At 35.2% G+C, this 24367-nt stretch overlaps 1 protein-coding gene across 5 annotated transcripts; it reads left to right on the top strand.

The window, feature by feature from the left end:
* The first annotated feature begins 1434 nt into the window (after positions 1–1434).
* Positions 1435–19507, top strand: LOC120343473 (uncharacterized). 5 transcript variants are annotated; one of them, XM_039412659.2, is made up of 27 exons: positions 1435–1770; positions 4879–5008; positions 5451–5662; positions 5907–6058; positions 6339–6969; positions 7107–7279; positions 7499–7611; positions 7793–7891; positions 8079–8134; positions 8355–8396; positions 8773–8928; positions 9014–9200; positions 9606–9942; positions 10599–10784; positions 10935–11130; positions 11661–11810; positions 12255–12417; positions 12575–12649; positions 12986–13303; positions 13659–13840; positions 14192–14645; positions 15026–15321; positions 15826–15975; positions 16229–16394; positions 16673–16774; positions 17167–17602; positions 17790–19507. In XM_039412659.2, exons 3-27 carry the CDS (start codon positions 5471–5473, stop codon positions 19033–19035), a joined length of 6258 nt encoding a protein of 2085 aa, XP_039268593.2. In that variant the 5' UTR covers positions 1435–1770; positions 4879–5008; positions 5451–5470; the 3' UTR covers positions 19036–19507. The 5 variants fall into 5 exon arrangements, with proteins under 5 accessions (XP_039268593.2, XP_039268596.2, XP_077966636.1 ...); XM_078110510.1 differs by lacking the exon at positions 1435–1770 and adding an exon at positions 2005–3062 and having other exon boundaries at positions 8776–8928; XM_039412658.2 differs by lacking the exon at positions 1435–1770 and adding an exon at positions 2005–3062.
* Positions 19508–24367: the final 4860 nt, after the last annotated feature.

The following is a 24367-nucleotide window of genomic DNA, read 5'->3' as shown; positions in this document are numbered from 1 at the left end:
AAATAAATAAAACTGATTATAGCATAAGTATTACAATACTTCGCCCATTCATATTATATGGTATCACCACTCAAGGGTGCTGCATTTACGCCAAAATTTTAATTTCATCGTTATGTATATTTGGTGTTGTGTTGTCCCTACGGTACTCCTGAAGTATGCGCACCAAGATGTCGCACAACCTGAACCATAACCTGGTACACAACCTGAGTTCAGGTTGTGCGCCATCTTGGTGCGCATACTTCAGGAGGTCCGTCCCTACTTATATATATTGCCCTGTCTTATAAACTCCCATGTATAAACAGTTTTGTATACTTCTCCCTGACCACTTTCACCACACCAACCCATTGCCCCACTTTCACAACTGTCTGTATAAGGGACCATATTATACTATTCAATCTAACGCCACACATTTGTGTTTTAGGCCAGTAGGTCTTGTGCATGCATCCCATCTCAAATATTATTAATTGTCAATTTATTTATACTTTTCACTATTACAAGACGAATAAACATACATACATTTCTCCAAATCATGCAAATAATCAGAATTATCTAACCTTGTGGATCTGTAATGATAAGCAGTATAATAGGACAAAGCTTGTGAAAATTTGGAAGTACTTGGCCTCAATCAGGGAAATATGCGCGATCTAACGTCAAAGTTGGGAATCGAACATGCAAGACTAGCCACGGGCAAATTGACAACAAATGCTAACGACATCACTGGAATACTATTGGATGGTGACGTTTACGAGAGAAAATGTCACTTACTACGCATCACGTGATGAATTCGAGCCAGTCATTATCCAAAACGAGTGGTCTAGCAATGGCGGCAGCGCTCGAAAGGTATTGCTAATAACTATCAACTCGATCATATACATACGTGAAAGCGATGAAAAAATGAGATTGATATACGGTTGGACCTTGAATGGGTGAAAACTATATATATGAAATGTGACACTAATCGTTGATATCGGAATTGGTCAGATTGTATGTAACAATCGTGATCTATTAGAGCTGTCGAATATGCTTCTGCATTTGTCAGTTATGAACCGGCATTCAAAAATTCTAGATGCCGATGTATTGAGTCCAAGACAGGGAAGCTGAGTCTTGTTTTTCACAACCAAACTACTCTTGGAGTAAGTGTATAATTTTTTTCTTTCTGGTCATTCATACAGTTGACCTATATTAGAAATTATTAAGCTCGGGTGCCAAATGTGGATAATCATGACATAAAGCGCGAAAAAAGGCTAAGCAAAGGCTACTTTAAACCACGTGATCGCGGAGGCATATCGCAGTGAAAAGACTGTCTAGAAACACCCCCGAGTTTTTTAACTCGTCAAAACATTCGGAGAGCGGAATCACTCTACGCGATGGCCAAATTACTACGCCTATCGACACGTGTATCTTCCCTACTTCTTCATCTCCTCTCTCATTGCAAACGAAAAAAGGTCTCTTCCCATACTTCATTTTATTCAAATCATAAGATAAAGCCACACACACTACGTTATTGAATTGCTATAAGAAAGAGTTGCAGTATGTACGATACAGCCAATCAATCATATGCAACGGTGATCTTCGTCCGTTTTTTCTTTACGTCGAACGAAGTACGTTTCAACCAATGATGCCGAGGCAATAGTTCAGACGTACGTAGGGTATGACTGGTGGGCTTTGCCTATTAGTTATGGAGTTGAAGATTGAAGCGTTTCATTCCTACATTTTTAGTCAGATGCAAAAAGTTAAACAAGAGAGGCGTTTCGCTAGTTACCGGCAGAGGTGAGTTTCGACTTCTGGGAGGACATTATTTTAAAATGTTACACAAATACCGTTTACGTGATATTGGTGAGCAATGTGAAGAAAGTCTACTTAATATATTTGAACTTATCTATTTGTTGAGGCTGGGCGGCTTTGATGAAAAATAATGATAGGCTGATTGTATTCTTCACCGGTGAATTAATCATGAAACAACGCACTCTGGTATTCCGAAAGGCGTTGTTAATTCCACGCATAGTAACGGCTACTCCGCCATAACATGCAAGTCGCCCTCATCACATTTCTCTGTGGATGGATTTATTTTTAGAACAGCTGCTACTGAACTCCTCGCTGCAGCGAAAATGTACGTCATAAATGAGAAACGGTCACGATTGGTTGCGACGCAAATACATATTCATCCGCTGGCTTACAACAATCGTGTTTACGCCTGTGTGTTTTCACCGTGAAATCAGCTGTTTTGTACTAACGAGGATTGAAGAAAAAGGTGTTTAACACAATAATGCATTTAATAACTTCGCAACGTCATATAATCTTTTTTCGCGAATTGACCAATTCTCTCCAGCGCAATTCTGATTCAGGACCCCCCCCCCCTCCCAAGGCCTGCACTTGAGAAAACCGTGGTTGCTCACACTCATTTCAGCATCCAAAACTTTAATATAATCTTTTGCAAGTCCAACTGTATTGCAACACTTCGGTTTACGCCCGTTGTCTGTCGCAAAGGCTTACTTTTTGTAACCATATCGCATACGGGGCCAGCTCACAATAAGGTATGAAAATGTTTCGATAACTTACATGAGGCTATGAAATAAATCAGCACGTTTCAAAAAAAATCCATGGAACGAACTGTCGTGAACCAGAAAAAAGCAGTTGATGGCGTAACCAATTTCTCTCGACGACTTCATCCTCACTTTGGATATGGAATTTGGGCCGTGAATCTGTTGTATGTGACCGTTTTGGGAAGAGAAATTAAATCACCATACCATGCACCTGGGGTTCAAAGGAACATTTATGTCGCATTTTAGCAAAACTCATTATAAGGAAAATTTTAATACAGATTTAATAGCCTTTTTGCAACTTCACACCTCAAATGCACTGTCAAAAACCCTTGTCGTGCTGCCGCGCGTATTGCTCTACTTACAACGGCGGTTGTATGTTACGCTATGTGAAACGGCCGCGAAAAGGCGCTCGCCGCCATCTTGGATTTTTCGCTTTGGTCACCTTCCTCCATGATAAATACGAATTTGCTGAGAACTAATAATATAGCAAAAGTGATGGATTTAATGAGGAATATTGAGGTATTTGGTTTAAATATTTTTATGCGTATATGTGAGCTAGTGTTGGTGTACATGACTAGGCTACATTAAAATCTTCGAGGGGCGTCTGTGTATTTGCCGTCACTTGAGTCTTTGTTTCCCGGTAGCGTAGATGATATTGCACATGGCGACGAACTGACGAAAAGAATATATTTTCAAATCAACACATTATATGCCGGAAACACAATACAGTGTAGTTCAGAATCGAATGTACCTATCATCTGCAAGTATTAGGCACTTCAGCAAGACTAGTTAGTTCATAATTGAACTGACTCAAACCTGCCAAACTAACCCATTAAAATTAAGACAAGGAAATGGCAGCACCAGCACTTTTGATTTAGGTTAGGATTATTCTGACAAGTCACGGCTTGTTGATTTCAGAATCATATCATACTTAAGTTAACCAATACCAGAATACAGCAATAGTTTTTTTTGCACCCTCTGCCTTTTGGCAATAATTGGAAATCAAGAATAAAAGAAGTGTGACACAATAATTTTAAGAAAATTATATTACTGCATTACCCTAGTCTGCGAGTTGGCATATGTAAATCCTATTTAGTCTGTGTTATTAATAACTTTATAGCTTATTGAACATGTTAAATTATAGGGTCTCTGTGTAGTTTCTTACTTCTAACTGTCTAATGGGCGTAGCATAACGATTTTTGTACATGTCAATCGTAACCCCCACCTGACTACACCATCCAAAAATTATGTCACAATGACATCACACACAATCACTTCATAGAGCTTGCCAAAGTATACCTACGATCCACTAGAAATACTTGAGGTACGAAACTACACTAGACCCAAATTATAGGGTCTCTTGTAGTTTCGTACCTAACGTACTTCTAGTGGGCGTAGCATAACAATTTTTTGATATGTCAATCCTAACCCCATCTGACTACACCATCCAAAAATTATGTCACTACGACATCACAATCACTTCATAGAGCTTGCCAAATATACGTATAATCGCCCGAAATGGCATTGGCGCCGACGATAAGGAACTGACTGACATTATCGATCTCTCTCCTATTGGAATCGTTGCGACGAAAAAACGAGAGACATAACTGTTCGATTTCGGGTGCTCGTTTGCGCGTCTTGGATGGCAGTTCGTATAGTTTGAAGGGCTCTATTACGTTACTGTGACGTCGTGTTGATGTAATTTTTGGATGGTGTAGTCAGGTGGGGGTTAGGATTGATACATGAAAAAATTGTCATGGTACACCCACTAGAAGTATGTTAGGTACGAAACTACATGAGACCTAAATTATATGCCAGAGGATTGAAGGTTTTGCCATAAGAAGTGTCACTCACGTAAAAGTATTAAATTAATTCACACACTCGCACACAATCACAGAGATATAATGAGGTAAAAGAAACCTAAGATAAGTTACAAAGGAAACAAAAATAAATAAATAAAAACCATGCTTGTCTCGATAATAATTTAAATCGGTCGCGACATGCTTTGTCTGTCATGTAACATAATTGTGTTTTTTTTTTGAAACTCGCGAATGCTACAGTAAAATTTTTTCCTTTGGTAAATCAGATCATTTTTTTTCCAGGGAATCCAAAGGTGACGTTTTTAGATTGCGCTTCCTTTCAGTTTATTGCGCAGTGCCCGTTTGCCAATAGGAGGGCCCAGACTGTCTCGTAAAAGAGGGGGTTGCACTTACTGTTATAATTGATTTTATTTAATCTGGGTGCAATTCTTAGCTGTACTGAAGTTATAATATTTGTGGCTATCTGTTTTCTGTATAATTAATCCGTGTTGTTATTCATCTTTAATCTATTTCAGCTCAGTGATGGAAAAGATGATGGACTTCATATCTTCTTTTGAGGATTTTAATGAATTAAAATCCTTGAAGGATTATTCTACATTCGAAGGAATAAAGTATTTATTCTGGTTGTGGAATATTTCTGTAAAGGTACATTTCATATGTATGAAGATCTTTTTATTTCATTCATACTGATCATCATGTCCTAGATTTTAGTGTGTGTTTGTTACTTTTGCTATTGTTAAATTATGATTGTTTACTAGTCATCATTTGTTAGAGATCTATCAAAAAATCGTAGTCATTCAGTCCGATATCTGCTTGAATTTTCGTGTTATCTCAAGTTCATATTTATCAATAGGAAAGGTGTATCTGAATTTGACAAGTCAAGTTTAATGCGATGACACACGTACCGCCTCTGAAGTTTACTTTTAATGATTATTTTATATAATAACATTTGTATTATATCTTAATATGGCATAATTTGCAGTTTATTGAGCCACAGTCTAGATTAGAATCACTTGTTTCACTAATTTTTAGCTCGAAAGTATTTATTTAGAAAAACAGAGTGTATATTCCTACATTTTTTTTTTAGTTTGACTACTATCTGCAGCGATGGACAATGAGGACAACTCACAGAGAGAACAAATTTCACTGTATGGGCTCTTTGGGGATTCTTCCACCACATTGCAAGGTCTGAATGATCATCTGTCCCCATCATTGTTGCAGCAGTCTCCACCATGTGGTAGCACAACCTTTTCTGTCTCTTCAACTTCTGGAAGATCGATTGTAACATCTCCATTGAAGGTTAGCATGAATTTTTTCTTATACGATGGAGTGCAGTATAAGCCAGGGCCATAAATATATATATTTTTAGGGTAAATATATGTCATGAAATATGTTTTATATTGATATATATTCAAGTATTAGTTACATAATTAGATCTCTAGTACTCTAGATCTCTACATAAGTTAAGATCTCTCTAGTTTGTTTTGCCTTGTAATATTTTGATGCAGTGAAAAAATTTGCGACTAATGAAAAATATTTTTAGTTACACTCGAATGGAATTCAACAACAAGTATTTCTGTCCGACTTGGCAGATCATTCTCCAAGTGCAGGTAGTGTTACTGTCGCATCCTTGTGCAGTCATGTGTCCTTTGACAATTTGCGCTGTACGAACTTGGTCAATATAAAAGGAAAAAGGTTAGTTTTCGTTTTGCAAAATTTAATCACATTTTCAGGATATCAGGATCAAAGTAAAATCCTGGATGTGCAATAAAGTACTATATTACGTTTTAGTGCAACTATGTGTCTTTTATGTAGAATTCCTTTCACCAGATTAATATTCTCTTCAAATCTATTACCAAATGCTAGATAGAGAAGTTTCTCACTACTTTGAGATTTTTTTTATGATAATAACCTGTATGGTATTCTGTTTTTTAGAAAGATAACTGCAAGTATTGTAATATTTATTTTTGTTAAGGCTTTGCAGTCAACATTTTGGTGCTGAAATGACTGTAACAACAACTGGAATGAATAAACCTTCACTTGGTCAGCCGATACCTTCAAATTTGCTCAAACAAACAGTGACATTTGCATCACCGATTAATGTATCAAATGCGAAATGTGTTATGAAACCTTTGTCAATTTTAAAACCAGTTTCTGCAATTGTTCAGAAGGCTGGAGGAGTAGATGTTCCAGACAAGGCAGGTTTCGGTGGATCCAATTCAACTCCTACTAAAGATAAAATATCCAAATACTGTGTTGTTAGGAAAGTTGGACAACAAATTACAGTTCCCAACAGAATGCCTGTCATGAAAATGTCTGAAGGTAACATGATGAAAGCTTTCAAAACGGTTCCGGTATCTACAACCAATCTCACCCAGTTTGCTCAATCAAATGATCAGAAATCTCATACAGTTGTCAACTCTCAGCAACCTCTTCAGGCTGTTCGTCTGAATGTAGTGAAAAACTCAACATCAAGTAGTGTATTTCCGTATTACAAGAAAGTTGAATCAAGTGCGACGAAGGCACAGACACACAGAGTTAACTCTTTTCCAAAGAGCCCCACTCCTACAAGTATTGGAAGTAGCATTACTCAAACTCCAAATAAGGTGAGTAGTGAGTAAAGGGTTAATTTTTATTTGTGATCCTCACTGTAATATGTGCCTCTCTCTACACTTCAATCTAAAAACCTGTACTGATGTAACAATGGGATTGCTTGTAAATTTTCTGGTGTTTTTGTTTGTAGGTGTCCACTCAGTCTGTTGTTGTGGATGAAAGTACGTTGAAAAAACTCGTTGATGTGTTGAATTCTCGCAGTGACATGTCAACACAGCAACAAATATCATTACTTCGATCCATGGGTATAGCGGTCGTCCAGGCTCCATCGAATACTAACAATATGACCATGATGTCTCAAAAGTATGCAATTTGACATTGTTTTTTTCAGTGATGTCTTGTTTAATGCTCATCCACAGTACAGAGTGTTGTTTATATGTACTTGCCTCAGTATTAATTAGTTGAATAATTTGTATTGGTATTATTCACGCATATTTGTAATGCAGATATGGTTTTGTAATAGTGTATTTTGTGATATGCTATTCTCTAAGATATTTAATATTCTTTCAATTATGTGTACAGAAAACCATCACCTTCTATTAACATTCAAGCAAAGAAGGTTAATGTAAAGAAGAAGATTGTGCATCCTAATATGGGAGCATACGCCTCATCACTTCAAACTTCTACATTGAAAGGTAAATACTAATTGCACATAAAGGACAGTTATTAATAGTGGTTTTAACAACATAGAAAGGGCCAGTTTAAAACTATTAGGATGGATTTAGTATTTATCAAGCGTTTCTTATGTTTGGCTATTACTTGGATTTTGAGATATGTCTTTGGTAATGGATTTTTTTTTTCAATTATTGTTATCAGGGACAGGCAGCCCAATCTTGTTTAAAATGGGAAAAGTTGCTTCATCTGTCTCAGCTTCTAAAACAAACTTCATATCAAATATACAGACAATTGATGGAGGTTAGTCTAAATTTTTATCTAATTTTCAGTTGTTCATGGATTAAATCTATAAGTATAAATTCAAGCAATAGATATAAAAATTTGAACAAATTCTTCTACGGTCAAATTCATGATAAGGTACTTTATAAGGTTTGTTAGTTACTTTGGAGCTCTGTGATAACATTAATGGTGTTGTTTTGCATTCCAGGATACACAGTTCAACAACCGAATTTAGAGAGAGCAAGCATTTCTGAGGAATTTAAGGTACGGTACTCTTCTTTCTAAATAATATAACAAGTCTGTATTTTTACGTCCGAGTTTTTGCACTACAGCTTATATATCGAAATTTCTAATGTCTACAAGATCTAGAATTAGGTAAACTTCGCATTTTAATCTCTATATTTGAAAAAGTTGAATGATTGACATTGAATATTATCTATATGATTTTTCCGCTCGGCATTAACTTTGTATTTGTTTTCTTCAGGAAAAGAAGACTGCTGGTAAAGTAGCTGTCAAACGGAAACAGGTATTAATTTATAGAGCAATTGAAAGCAAATTAAAGTAAACAAAGCGTATACACATAGAATGTATATTTACTTTGGCAATCGTCTATCAGTTGATGACAAACGAAATCCAAAAATTGATATTCAGCTAAACAATTATTGTTTTCAGAATAGTTTATTCACGAAGTGATATAAAATAATTGGAATAATTAGCTTTTTATCTTTATTTAGCTTAACAAATCCGAAATCCATTTTTTAGTAAATGAAAATTATATTTTCAAGTTTATTAGGTCATTAGTTTTGGTATATTAGAATCACCATGTGGAAATATATTAGTCAATTATCGATTGTTTATTAGATTTCATAGTATCTATTAAGTATGCTTTCTTTGCCATTTAGAAGCCTTCCGACATGATTCAGTCAAAGAAAAGCAAACCTATGCCCGCTACAGCTGTGTTAAAGCAACTGAAACCAAACGATAAACAAATTACAAACTTGCAGAAAAAAGGCAAAAATGTTAAGTCACTGAAAATCAAGAAACAGAAAACAATACCGGTATGTATGTCATTGATGACGTGATATTTTTACTCGGTTTTCTATGGAAATAAATTTAGAATTCATACTTATTCATATATTTCAGACTTCTTCACAAGATGTTGCTTTACAAATGTTTCTGTCTTGTAATAAATCTATTGAACTACCGACTGTACCACATGGTGCTCCTCGTTCACTCTATAAGCTGGCCAAGTATATTAGTGGCTTGACGTTTTTAAAACATGACTTGTTTCTCACAAACTATGTAACGACTGAATCCGGTGTTGAAACAGGTATTATTGTGCGTTTTTATGTTACAATTCGAAACATAACCTAGTCTTAGTAGTTTGATATTTAAGGAAATCGGATGATTAATTTTGATTATGAATGCTCTGTGTCAATTTAGTATCAGAGTCCATATTTCATGACAACAAAGTGACTGACTTTTGACTTCTCTGAGATCGATATAATAATTCTCATTCATATCTTGCCAGATTTGGCATATTTTGCAGGATTTCACTTTTTGAATTCTAGACATGAATCATATTTATTTTTGTATGTCATGTAGATGTGGTAATATTTTTTGTATATCACCAGTTTTTAATTCCACTTTCACTCCAATATTTGGACTTCAATTTTATATTCTTAATCAGTATTTTTTGTTTTAATTTCATCAAATCTTTTTCTATTTTTACCAGATAAATCTAAGACCTTGAAACACAGACTATTGAAAAAGCATGTTATGAAACGGAAATTTGTAGCCTCAAGATCAAAACCAAAAGGTTATAAGAACGATTTAAAAAGTTTGCAAGATACAAATTTTCTCAAAGCTTATGCGACTTCACAAACAGTGTTGAACTCATACTCGCTCACAAAATGTACTTCAAGTTTGAAAGCCACTGTGCACCATGAGAAATTTTTAGAGGATTTCAAGAATGAGAAAGATTTCCAATCGGAATTAGAGGCACTATCACAAAATGTTGTTGAGAATTCCAACAAAGTTGGGGATCTGACTTGTGATCCAGATTTAGCAATGTAAGTGAAAAATCAATTCATTTTAGAGTTGCATTGACATATGTCTCAAAAAATTTGCTTTGTGAATGGTATGGTGAAGGCTCTGTTTACAACTATTTTTATTGGATTCCTTTTGTGATCTTCGCACAAAACGATTCATTCTATGAAATATGAGGTGACAAGTACAATGCCTTAGTATTGTCGGTAATTTCTGTGCAGTTCGTTTTTTTTTTAATTTGGTTTCACATTAATAATATATGCTCCATATAGAAATTCCCAGTCTAAAATAAACGCAATCAATTTTTAATGTTAACTTCATCATATTTCGGAATTGGACTGAACTATGGAATCTCTTAACTATAGAATTTTCATGTAGCTCATTATTTGACATATAAAGAATGTTAATAACAACATCTCTAGCAATCGCTGCATAATTAGTTTCTGCCAAATATATATTAGAAGTATCTGTGTCTGTAAGAAAGGTATTCAAGTTTATAGAGGCTATCAATAACAGGCATGATAATTAGAAACTGTTAAATCATATTCTATAGAAGCAAGTGAAGGGTTAATCCCTTGTTTCAAATGTAGCTATTCAGTTTCACTAAGCCTTGTTTTCTTACCTTTTTAGAATCAATTTTACATTATTGCAAATTGTATTTACTTATTGATATCCACAGGAATGATGAAGAGGAGATTTGTTACACAATTCACACTCAACAGTTGAGAGATAAATATAAGAAATTAGAAGAACAGTTATGCAGAGATAAAAGAGAGCTTGAACTTGTGATGGATGCTTACAAAGATGATGCAAATATGACTGGAAAATACTTAAAGTCCACTTTGCAATTTGATGCTGCTAATATGTATGCTTACTTTTCTGTAAATTAGATATCGTAGAAGAGTAATTTTGTTTTGAAGGAAATTTTAAATCATCTACATAACCTTTGGTCGGACTTGTGATATGAAAACAATTTGCAAAATTATGCATTTTAATTTTTTTCTCATTTGTGCAGAACACAATCTTCTGCAATCAAGAAAAGAAAACGATGCCATCTTTCTGTTAACAATGCACTGTGTTGCGATGCACCTGCTTTACCATATGCACTGTATTGCAAAGAGCACATATGGCATTGTCCGAGCCAATGTCTGTATAAATTAAATCAGAGCATGCAACCAACAGCTGATATTGTTCCTGAACCTTTGATATTGGTAAATTTATATTGTATTTTTGGCGCTTCAGAAGTATGTGTACCATAATGAGGGTAACTAATTTTGTTCGCCTTCTTTACATCAAGTTGTGTAAAGGGACTGAAACCTATGGGCAGGGGGTATATTCACTTGGCCAACACAGACAGTCCCAAACTCGTAATAGAACTAAAATTGGAATGAAATTATCATGGAAACCTAACCTGGTACACACACCACAGGAGTCCTTTATAGGTATATTGTTCATGGCTTTGGGTCTACCTGTATAACTGTGTTATTTTTTTTAATAAATCCAATGATGTCCTAAAGATATTAGAAATCAACTATCCTGATGTAGAACCTTACAATGTAAAATTTTGCAGTCTGAGTGACAACAAGTGCATTGATTCTAGATATTAAAATCCTGTGTCTGCTATGCAATGATAATTCTAGTACAGTGTAAAAGGATGCAAATACTATACATCCATGTTTATCGTTTTTGTTGCGTGTTATTAGCAACAGTTTGTATTTATATGCCTATTTCATTTCCGAAGGTTAAAAAAGTAAGAAAACGGACAAAATTGTTACCATTGACTAAGAAGCATAAAAAGAAGAAAAAGAGAAAAATTGAAGACAATGAAAGTCAAGAGCTTGTTCAGGATCAAGCACAAAAGCAAATTTCCTCATCAAAGGAAATAAACCAGGTCTATAATCATTGTGTCAATATACCAATATATGTATTTGAATTTCTTGCTTATTTTGTAGTTATTATTTATGTTTGTATATCGAAACTGAACAACGTATTATCTTTTTATCATAAGTCGTATTACAAAGTTAATGAAGTAAATGTTAACGATCATTTAAGCAACTGTTAAAACAAATTATTTAGAATCTTAAAATAAAAAAACGTATAGTATATTATATCTACATAAGTTTTCAAATAGGCACAGAAATAAAAAAAATTGTTATTCGATAATTGTAATTGTTAAAAGTTTCTAAAAAGTATGTTGTTACCCTAATGAATTTTCAGAGATGAATTCTCCCGCTCACTGTAATAATGAATTATAAGAGACTATATATATGGAGTTTTGTTAACCTTTGACCCCTGAATATGAGTAATAATATTGTAAATTGACCATATATTACAGACTGATTCTTCACCTTTGAAAGCATCATCAGCCATAGTAACAGACATGAGAATTGAAGCCTCAAAACTTTGCGATAAGGGATTACTCACTAACATTGATGTTTCGGATTTGGATGATACCAAACCATCCGACACAAGCGAAGAGGATTTGCATTATTTGACTGGTATGAATCGCTTATTAATTCGTTATTACTGAAGCAATGTTATGAAAATACTGTAGGCTGATCACTTTTATTAAATTATAGAGTATTTCACCTTGTCATTAAAATGATGGTACATTCTGAGTTAGTATAAAATATTGTCTAAATATTGTTTTTGCAGGTCATGAAATAATGTTAAATGGTGTTTTCGATAAATTACCAGAAGATCCTCAAGATTTTGATTTTTTTACCACTGGTGAGTGTGATGTAGACTTGTGTCACGTATGATCAATGATCTTATTACAATCTTTCTTTTCTATAAGATATCAATATCAAGTTTTTGCTATCTTTTGATACTAGTAAAAATGCTATCTTGATATGCTTTTTCTATAAAATGCATACTTATTGAGCATGCGTTTCACTTATATAAAAATCCGTATATAGACCAAGTTAAATTTTAAAAACTGAGAGCTAGGATTGTGTTGTTTTATGTTATTTCTGGTTTACGAATTAATTTTTATATATACACTAAAGCCTGGTTTAAATTTTTGTAACTCTACTCTGCTATTAAATATTCTATTCTTCAATTTAGATAAGGGTGCTGAAGAATTAGAACGTGCTTTGCTTCTTGATGCAAGTTCCCCTACTCCCGACCATGAAGATAATAAGTTCGAAATACCAGTTGTGTCAGAATCTACACCAAAACCAACGTGGTCTCCTGTTTCCAAAAGTGGAAGCAATAATAACAAATTGGTGCAAGAAGATGTACCAGTGGTTGTATGTGTTGCACCACGATCTAACAATACCAACGAACAGCCTCCTCCCATTGAGGATTTCAACCAATCACAATGTGTACATTATACGTTTGGAAGTAGTTCAGTTGCAACTACTAATAAAAAGACAAACACAGGTATTTTCATTTTTCTCATTTCTTCGTGACCAAGGTATTTCAAATAAATAGATTGTAGATAGTGGTTATATTTTCTTCAATATGAGAGCTCATTTGCATCAAGAACATTTCTTGAAATAAAGCAGCCTTAATTAAGAAAATTGCATTTAGAATTTTTTTTTGATACAGACTAGTGAGGTATTTGTATTATAACAGCATTATTTATAGGATATATAGCAATTATCATTCTTTCATAGTTGCTATGTTGAGAACACCACTTGACTCCAGCAGAAAACTAACTTCAGGGACCAATGGTCTTGAATATGTCTATGTATCGGTTGCAATCTCTTTTTTATATTCGCTTTATTGTATGCAGGTGACAATTTCACTACGGAGGAAGAATTAACTTCTTCACTCATTTCTGCCGAGGAGTTGCAGGATATTGAAGGAGTACTAGAAAGCCTTCAAAAGGACGCAGAAGACATCAATTCTCCTAAACTACCGTCGTCTCCTGCCATTGATCAATACACAAGCATGCTTGCCAGACAGCTTTCTCAGGTTTATAACCCATAATACATTTTGTTAAAAGTTGCCAAAAGGCTATTACTTTTTCTTCCAAATTTTCTCAAGAGTCTTATAAGATCCGACATTTCGCCCAAACTTTCGATTTCTTACTTTACTTCATATGAACATGGTTTTAATCCCAAGTCCTGTAGGCAACCAGGCTTAGCCATCAACCCTTTTAATCGAGCATCTGTTTTCTTTGCTTTGAACTCTTTTTGTTAAGTGTAAAATTGTAAAAGTACATATATATTCTGACTTCTATCGAATTTGTTTACTGCATCAATTTTTCACTCTGTTATGCATCTCATATTGAATACTAATTTATTTTTACACACTATATTACAGGAAGTGGAAACTGAATCTCTGAAGCAATTTTCATCTTCTCGACAGTCACCTTCGCTTTTTAATGTTCCCAAAGATTCAAGTCCGTCCAGTTTGACAAGAACTTACAGCCTTCCTCTAACAAACAATAATAACAGACTTCAATCTGCAACTTTGAGTGGATCTATTGCGGATAAACAGACTTCTGTTCCCAAAACGTCAACAACACGTTATATTAGTAACCTCAATTCGAACGGTTCGACTGAAACTGGCGATCTGGTTAATGGTCAACCATCTGCTATCATTTCCACAGTATCCCTTGGACTAATACCACAAAGTACTGCATCTGGGTCATCACAACGTTTCACACAAACTTCTTTACAAAATCTTAATATGTCGACTTCTACTCTGCTTCCTTCACACATGCAATCAACTCCTTCAAAAGCTTCTGTTGGATCTAGACAAGCTGTGACTCAAGGTAAGTTTCACCTCACAGCTCGGCTCCATCTCTGGACATTTAAGGTTATTTGGTATGACCACTACCCTGCAACATCAGTGTAGTTTCACGGAATCAAAATTAAACTGTTAAATATAAAAATACAACATGAAGCTTTTAAATTATTATTAAAAATTAGAATTTAGAAAAAATCAAAAGTTGAAAAGGATTAAAAAGTTATAAATGTAGACAATTAACTACCGGTAGATGATTTGGAGCCTGAGCCACTGCTGGTAGCTCCAGACCCATCTATTTTGGTATGCTCGGCTCAAACTTCTTCAACAACAAGTCTTGTCTTCAGCTTGTTGAACCTGGTTGAAATTGTTTCCAAATTATTAATAAGTGACATTTTTCTTATACAGTTCGTTTAGACATGACATCAAAATCATCTTTGAAGACCACTGCTAATAAGTTGACAAGCACGCCTGAAACTCCTCGTAAACTTGCAAAGAAAATTCCACGACAAGTAACTCAAACCGTTTTGAGTCCATCAGGTGGTGGTGTTTTATCGTCTAGTAAAAATCCTGCTCCGTCATCCACTATATTGACAAATCCTGTGTTGCCAGTTACTCTCATGCAGAGTGCGTCGCAGAATGGAAACGTCATCAAAGTCATTGTTCCACCTGGCACCATGGTAAACAACAGTGGAGGTCAACAGGTAAATGAGATATAGGATGCTTTACTGCAATGCCAAAGTTGAAATAATGATTAGTCTCAATAGCAATTAGCCAATAGTACAACTTGAAACCTTGCATTTGGTATGATAAATGTAAAATAACTTGCGAATCAATGCACCAGTTATTTGTTTAATGTTTACAGTTTACACACTTGCAGTCCAGGGATAATTGTTGTATTGAAGATCGGACAACAATATTATCTGTGCTGTAGTTTTGTTGTCCTTTCATTTTACTAAATTTCCTATTCCTACAAGCTGCGCTTGTGCCAGCATTAGCAATGTAGTAGGCACCTTTGCTGTATTTTTCTTAGGATTCATACCGAAGTATAATTTTTAAGTTGAATAAAACCTCTATAGGCTATTGAGATATTTCGTCACAAATAATTTCGTTGAAATAGTATTGAGTTTGAAATCACTCGATGTAATCAGTGGTGGAATTTTAGTATTTGAGCAAGTTTCGTTTTTGATTTCACTTCCATTTTGCAGAATATGCTACTTATACCAGTCAGTGCATTGATGAAATCTAATATAGTTTCTGGAAGTCAAAACATTCCAATCGCAAACAATAGTTTGTCAACGAGCCACAATCCACCAACCTCTGGGTCATCGGTGAAAACACAACTCTCAAGTTTACAGGTATTGAATATTTTTATTATTTATATGTTCTATAGTACGTAGATCTTATTTATTTATCCACAGTGTTAGGTACGGTTATTCTAAATACAAATTATCTGAATATTAAACTATTTTAATGAAAGAAAAATACATACTGTACTTCCTGTTATTATTGGGAATATCAAATTTGTCATAAAGTGTCAACAATACAGTCGATCCACCATTACTATTTACTTTGTTGAAATTTGAGTAATTGTGTTTTGGTTTTATCCAGGCGGGTCAGCAGTTTTTTGTCGTCAACAATGCGTCGGCATCGTTGCAGTCACAGATTGCATTGGTACACAAAACAAACAATGCTTCACCAGTTGTAGGACAGCGGGGCTTAGTTCTGAAAACATCAAACACTGCTGGGGTTCAACAAAACATTCTAAGCATGATAGGTGAGCTATCTGGTTTTGTAAACGCAATCAATTTCACTCTGGCCTGGAAAGCATAGTCCTCATTCAGATGACCGTTTTTCTTATTACTCTAGCTGATTTTTTTTAGAAAGCTTTAGTTAACTCAAACTTTAAGTTTACTCCATTTGAAGTTAAACAAAGAAATTATAGTTCAGTTAACTAAATTCACCTGAATATTTTCTAGATTTTGAGTATCTATATTCATTTGAACTTTCGTTTTGGTTTTTCAAATACCACATGTCTGAAATATTACTTTTCAGGTCAGAAGGCTTCCCAAACTTTGTCAAAACCTGTCCCATGCAATATTAAACCTAATGTCAATGCTTTCATGAAGCAAAACAAGGGCAATCAATTTGGACAAAGTAAGTTCATTCGTAATATGTTTGGTTTACTGTGGTTTGTATTTGTATGCTTAATGAAACAAATACATCGCCACAGTAGAACCAAATTAACTTATGTTACATTATGAGGGTTGTGAAAAAATCACATTTTTGAAATTTTCATATCTGTACAGCCAAACCAAAAAATGGTCACAGGGCACTACCTAAAACCAAAACTAAGACAGATACAGATTTGCAACTGGATTATTTAAGAAAAAACAAAACTTAAAAGAATCAACGTTTTCATCCCTCTTGATTAATACTCCTGCGTAGGGTGTCCCTTGGTTAACAAACCGTGCTATAGAACAATATTGCAGAGTTGGTTTTTGTGTATTCATTTGCCTTGTCAAACTAATCGAAACAATTTTAATCAGCAAACATTGGAATCCCTTCTGGTGTTACGATTGAAGCGAATCGACTCTGTACATCTTCAGGATCGTTGAAGGCCGTGCATCCAACCACGACACCCACAAGTAAATCTTCAACTTCTCTCCAAGCGAAAGTCGTCAATTCAACTTTTCTGAAACAAACTCCACCACGAATGCAGCATGTACGAAGGATTCGAAATACAGTAAAGAAAGTGGCCAAAGCCAAATTCGATCCTATCACAAAGAAATACGTACAAGGAACAGTGGCGACCACAGACTCGACACCTGTCTCTGCCACAACGACCGAAACATTATCGCAAAGCATGATGAAAGTGCAGCAAATTGATTCGGTTTTGTCTTCACTCAATTCGTTAAAATCAACCCCGAGAATCGCTCAGACAAATAATGTTGGAAATCGTTATGTAGATGGCAATGGGCACTGGTAAGATGTTCGTTTTTTGGTTTACAAATTGGTAATTAAGGAATATAATTTTCCAGCTCAAGTATTTTATGTTAACAATTCAGTGCCTCATTCAAAATTTCCTGTGATATCAAAATTGCATATTGGAATTTGCTTGTTTAATATTTGCGACTGATTTTTAGTGAACCTGAATGATCTTTTTTTCTAGGTTGACGAAGACTGTCGTTTTTCCCACAACACAGATTTCTCAAAAATTTGTAGCCAGTTCATCAAAAGTCTCCCAATCGACATCTCAAAAACTTTCGGCAAGCGTGGCCCAATCTTCTAAAAATGCTTTATTACTGGACAAAGCCAATAATAACTTGTCATCGGTCTCTTCCAAAGTCTTACAAGGGAATGCTGACAACTCAACGGCATTTCAAAATAGAGTAAAAAGTGTTATATTAGAGAGTGAAGCCAATACGTTGAGTGGCTCGATATCCAATGTTCCTAATGGTGCCAACACCAGCACGTCTGTAAGCAGCGGAACTGTTCATTGGAACCAAACTACCACTGCTGGACCACAGATAGCTCAGACATTGACACTACCAGTATATATAACCGGTTCACTTAACGCTGGAAATTGGACATCAGGCCTGAATGCCATTAATGGATCAATTGCTGGAACAACTGTGCCGATATTGCTTCCTGCACAAAAAATTACCCCTGGTTGCCAGATCCCACAGAGAGTTTTCTTGGGGAACTTGGGATCTCTTGCCCTACCTGCTTCCAGAATTCACACAAACTCTTCGAATTCACAAGTTTCAAGAACTCAAAATCAATCTAATAGTAATTGCGGAAACCCGAGCATTATAAGTTCATTTACCTCAAATAACGTTGCAACTACTCTTGAATCTCTAAACAGAAATGATACTATAAAAACAAATTCAACAGCAACAAGTGTTACAGCTGTTGTCGGTACTACAATGTCTGCTAAACATTCTGTGGAAAACAGTTCGGAGCGTGGAAATGTAAAGAAAAATAACAATGGCTTTATAAGCATTTCAAACGCTAATTCTAAAATTTTTCAAGCTATTACGCAAACTGTAAAGTCGAGAATGGGGAATTCTATGGCGGTGTCAAAGTCTGAAAAAGATTCTTTGTCAACATCCACCGCTATCAGTTTTCAAATACCTGTAACTAATATGACAAGAACAGTAAATTTGTCCACTGCCTCCAAAATAGATTCCCCCTTGATTTTAAATGGTCAGCGATCCAAAACAACTGCTTCTGAAAATGTCAACGTCAAAATGATAAAATCAAAGGTGGAAGGTAGCAAAGAGTCCATAATCCGAGAAGAGTTACATATTAAAAAGAAAAGTGGCCGAAAAGCTAGCCATGACACTATACTCCATGATCCTTTAATGTTTGATCCCACCATTCTAGATGCTGATTCTGACTCTTCTGAAAATTGAAGTTTTCAAAATCATATTTCATGAGATGATCTTGATCTCTTCTATCGTTGTTTTTTAACTATTCCTCTTTACATTGATGTTCATGTCTAGCGGGAATGAAACTGCAATGTTATTTTTTTCCCATAATTTTTAGTAAATATACAGCTTTTTTGCTGGCTTATCCCTTGTGTGCATAAATTATCATGTTACTATATATAATAGGCTAGTAAAATACATGAAGATAATGGCGCATTTTCTTCCGCTCTAAAACAAGTATGAAAATGTTAGTGTTTATGCCAGTGCCTGGAGAATAATGCAAATATTATGGTGCTACTCTCGTGCGACGTGATCCTATATTTTTTTAGTTACTATTTTGTTCTTAATGTCATTTCGTGTCATGGACTCAAATAGAAAACATCGCTTTTGAGTTTCATTCCATGTCTGATATATTGATTATCATTATCATGAGAATAAATGCCGGTGCAATATTGGACATTTGTTCTATTGTGTCTCGAGAAAATATACCACGTAATTAGTCAACTTATTTAAGCTCGAACTTCCCTAACCAGGTGGGAATTCACGTGTGGATTATTAAATTGGTTTATTCAGGGAAGCCGCGATCTTGTCATTGGGTGTTTCGATATAACCACCTACAGTACGGTAGTGCTACATGCACATGACTCTAGTAGTAAAGAATCCATGAACGATTGAACAGATAAAGTATTTTTTATACGTAGTGCTGTAGTGAGAGAGGAATAGAGAGTTGCACAATAGTCAAAGGGAGGAATTTAACAAAAAAGGTTGGGGTCCGGAAAGGCTTTTGCCATTGACAACTTGGCCGTTTCATGCTCCGAGAAGTCCACTTGGTGTACTGCCAGGTAAGACCAAGATTTAGTGGCGATTTCGACGAATCCAAACCATGACGTATTCGCCCACTATATTTCGATGGAATGATCGACTGCATAGAACTGACCTCTTACATGTCTTACTTTTCTGTGGGTTCGTAATTGACAAATTGTTTTGAAAATGATGATTGATGCATCAGTATCTGTCTCCATCCACTACATGATAATAATTTCAAACTAATAATGTAACATATATATATAAGAAAAGAAATACATCAGCTTTTGTCTCCATGAAAGGGGTATGCAAACTGCGGCCCGCTGGCCCGCCAGGAAGAATTGTGCGTCCCGCGGAGAAGTGCCTTGGTGTGCCCGCGAAACGAGTTTTTAGTTTATCTGGTAAAAAACTCTTGGCGTCGCAAAGCCTATACCAGTAGCACACGTGATTGCCACTGCCATATATTAGGAAACATAGATAGCAAAATCCTGTTGCAATATACACAATCTTATAAAAACGCGTAAACTCGGTGTAACAATAAATTTGAACAACCGTTTCCTTCAGAAATTCATGCGTTTTATACTTCTGCAAGGACCCCTAACAATGCCCCATGATCAATAACAAAATAAAACAATTTTTTGTGTCTGCAATTACTAGTAAGACTATCTTAAATAAAGGTGCGACCGATTTCTGCTTAATTGTCTGAAAAAAAACGTGATATTGGAGAAATCTTCGTTTGCACATTTTATTATATTTAGCAAAATCGCATCCGCCAATCAACCCAAATTTATTGAACGTAATCCAGTACGTTTTTGTGCAGTTGAAACATGATTTCCTCTTTGACTAGTTTTTCTGTTTGTTTGTTTCGCTTCAATGCTTACATAGACAACGGGGTGTGAAACCAACTTTCCTCACTGCCCGTTACCAACACTGCCACTTTTTTTAAATGTTGTATTATTATTAAAATTGATTTTTTCACGCAATACTTTTCATTTTCTGCCCAATGCCAATTTGTATTTTGTTTTCTATTTTGACTTTCTCATTGATATTGAATAGAAGTGGGAAATGATTTTTTACATGATCATTCTAAGCACTACCGAGAAGAATAAAGGGATTTGCCGTATTGTGAGCTTTCACACAATTCGTGTAATAAAGTTCTTAAATATACCGAAATATGCTGTAATGTTCTACTTCATATCAGATTTTTATTGATATTATTTTTGGACCCGTCCACCAATCTTGAATATTTTACGCAGTATGATGACTTTAATCGAATCCTCCAGCGTAGAATGGAATGTAATTAAATTCTTATACAAAATAGATATGATGTCAGGTTGTGATTATTGGTATTTGTATATAGATATAGATATATATGAGTTTGTTTGTTACCGCGACACGAGAAAGTCTTGAATCTGAATCTTACGGAACTATTTTCTTGCTCCGTTCAGATGAGCTGAATGTGTTTATTGCATTCACTCTGAAAAGTTCAAAGAACCTGGAATTATTTCTTATCGTTTTCGGAAAATTAAGTCATAGGGTAAAAATTGTCCAATTATATTAAATTGGTATGTTTAGTTTTTGAACTTAAAGAGGAGGATTTTCCAAATATATGTAAACCAGGGGTGGCCAACCTATGGCGCATGCGCCAAACGTGGCGCATTGCATGATTAGAGGTGGCGCATTGCATCTTTAACCCTTTTCATGCCAAAATTGTTAATTGCACTCGGCTTCTCCTCGCCAAGCCGTTTTTTTGCGATTTACATGGTGACTTTTGATTGTACCTAAAATCTATTCTCCTTACTCCACGTCGTCCACTTACGGCTTGTTGGAATTAGGAACAACAGGCGATTATCGACGTTAGCTTTTGGACGGACTTTATGACATTCATTCTAGACTTTTAGCAAAAATTAGTAAAATTTACTATTTTTTCCCTACTGGAGTAAAAAGTTCAGAACTTCTGGAAAAATAGAAAATCGTCATTTATCAGCTTGAAACATGGATTTTCCATTGCCCAGACTTCCCAAATATCTCCCAATAACTATTGAACAACCAGTTGAATTGCCCAAGCCTAAAAAGTTTATTATAAATCACCCACAACATGCTGAAAATGACCCTTAAATACCACCTTTACATCCAAACTTCAAATGACCGTTGTCAACAAAAGCGAAGCGTAAAATCGCTTGCTGTGACGCAAGTACTAATTTTGAAGAAGCCTGGAGTAAAATCACGCGACGCTAGGCCAAACAGCTGATTAACAAAGGCCAATTAGAATCGAGGGTAGAGTAGAGTAGATATTGATACTAAAGGCCTGTTGTCACAATATTACGCCTAACTTTACTTCTTATTCGTACCTTTTTCTCTTCGTTGGTAAAAACAGCTTTATTGCGTAATGCTCATAAGACAGAATACGTTTTTCTCCTACTTTCAGGAAGGCTGTAGTTTTTACTTGAAGCATGGCGTCACAATGGTTCCCTGTTTCGTAATCAATCGTAATCTGTTTATCGTAAATTGCTCGAATTTTTGCGTGGATACGAGAATTTTCATTGAGTTAACTATATATATATACTATATATTCATTCATTACTTACTTACTTACGTTATACTATATTCATTCATTCAAGTCGTTTTCATGATATTTCAAAAGAAGAAGACTCTATACTTGCTTTTATAAACCTATTTTCACTTAGTGAACTAAACATAATGAAGATGCCAAGCAATATACAATTGGAACTAATTGACTTGAAAACTCATCCATCATTGAAAATTAAATTTGATGAGCATTCTTCAGTCCCAAGTGCATCTGACATGATCAAGTTCTGGCAAACGTTACCTCGTGAAAATTTTCCAGAACTGAGAAAATTTGCCCAGGGTTTTATATGTCGTTTCGGAACGACATATAGATGTGAACAAACATTTTCTGCCATGAAACTAATTAAAAGCAAAGCGAGGTCAAGACTTACATTCAAATTTGAAGAATGCACTGCTCCTCTCAGTAACAAACTTAACTCCAAGAATAAAAAAACTGGCGAAAGTAAAACAGCAGCAAAAGTCTCATAAAGGCGGTACTTAAATAAAATTGATCAGTTCTATTTATTATACTTCCTTGCTTAATTTCTATTCATGTGAAGTTGTAAATTGTAAAAACTACATATACGTGTGTATATATGTGTGTGTATGATAAATTTTATAATTTCAACAAGAAGCGGACATTAGGCGTGGGTATACAAGAGATTTACGGCGCATCTGAAACATTATGTTTAAAACGTGGCGCATGGTATGTGAAAGGTTGGCCACCTCTGATGTGAACAAATTCATTTATTCGACCGTTTTTGGTTTTTACCCTTTTCAAAGAAAAAAAGTTGCGACATCATTCACCGGATTAAAATATAAATGAATAAACAAACGCCAGTTTTATAAAATGTTATACAGATTAAATTTTGGAACAAAAACGACTTTGATTGAATAATAGGTAAAATTGTAGGTGTGGGGTTTTACCAATTGTCTGATTGTTACGAACGGGAAGTAACTTCATTTCCATCAGCAAAACAGTTATTATTCAAATCGGAAGTCAACAAAGAACAGATTTCTAAGTTTACTATTGTATTACGTAAGGCATGCGGATGTCACTGAAGCGCTCAAATGTTGCATCATAACGTTTGCCCATTGTTAGATATCGATTACCTTGCTCTCCTCTGTGACACATTCCCCAACCTCAGGGATATGACATAACTGCAATTTTAAATACAGTACTAAACGGCATCATAACAGAAAACACTCATTGTAACAAATATACAATTTATGCAGTGTAGAGTGTCATAAATGCAATTCATAATAGGAAGACATCCTAAGTCAGTTATTTCCAACCGGGGGTCCATCCTAGGGGTCCGAATATAAACTTTTGGGGGTCCATGAGCTTTGCACGCTGAAAAGGTGGCGAATCAATGTCCCTAGTCAACCCATCAAACACTATATCGTACTTGTCGATTTTATTAGTCATTTGTTCGTGGTAACAAACAGTATCGGAAAAAAAGAATTTCGAAACTGTTCCTTTTCTTTTCCTGTCAAAACAGTCTCACTTAGATTTATTGATAAATTTTCTACTTTCACCTTCACGATTCTTCACTTGAAACATCATATTATACTATGAAACGAGTATCCGATGACAACAACCACTTTTAAACGCTTAGAAATACAGGAACGAGGGATGGCATGTTAGAGATAAAAAAGAATTCATTTCGTAAGATTTAAAATTTAGTTTGTCAATTCCACATTGACATATTCAACCATGCCCATACCTCTTACACGGATGATGTTTAGCATAATGATAATTCACTGAATGCATTTCCACGTAAACAATGTATGAATCCATGGTTAGACTTTACATAGTACGTTCTAGCGATAAAGCTATTGCTTAAGAGTAGTATTGTGAAATTACATGCAGTTGAAGCAAGTGCATTATCCCACAAATTGACGTCCGTAGCAAAACGCGTTTAAAGATCACCAATATACCGTA

Source organism: Styela clava, chromosome 3, assembly GCF_964204865.1.
Source record: "Styela clava chromosome 3, kaStyClav1.hap1.2, whole genome shotgun sequence".
Taxonomy (NCBI): Eukaryota; Metazoa; Chordata; class Ascidiacea; order Stolidobranchia; family Styelidae; genus Styela; species Styela clava.
Note: the sequence above shows the minus strand (reverse complement) of the source record. Positions and strands in the feature narration are given on the sequence as shown.

What these genes read in the sequence shown, in the direction of transcription:
- LOC120343473 (XM_039412659.2), top strand. Translation starts at nt 5,471, where the DNA reads ATGGACAATGAGGACAACTCACAGAGAGAACAAATTTCACTGTATGGG. An exon ending in TAGCTGTCAAACGGAAACAG is followed by an intron (nt 8,397 to 8,772) that starts GTATTAATTTAT and finishes TTTGCCATTTAG; the next exon opens with AAGCCTTCCGACATGATTCA. An exon ending in GTAGATGGCAATGGGCACTG is followed by an intron (nt 17,603 to 17,789) that starts GTAAGATGTTCG and finishes CTTTTTTTCTAG; the next exon opens with GTTGACGAAGACTGTCGTTT.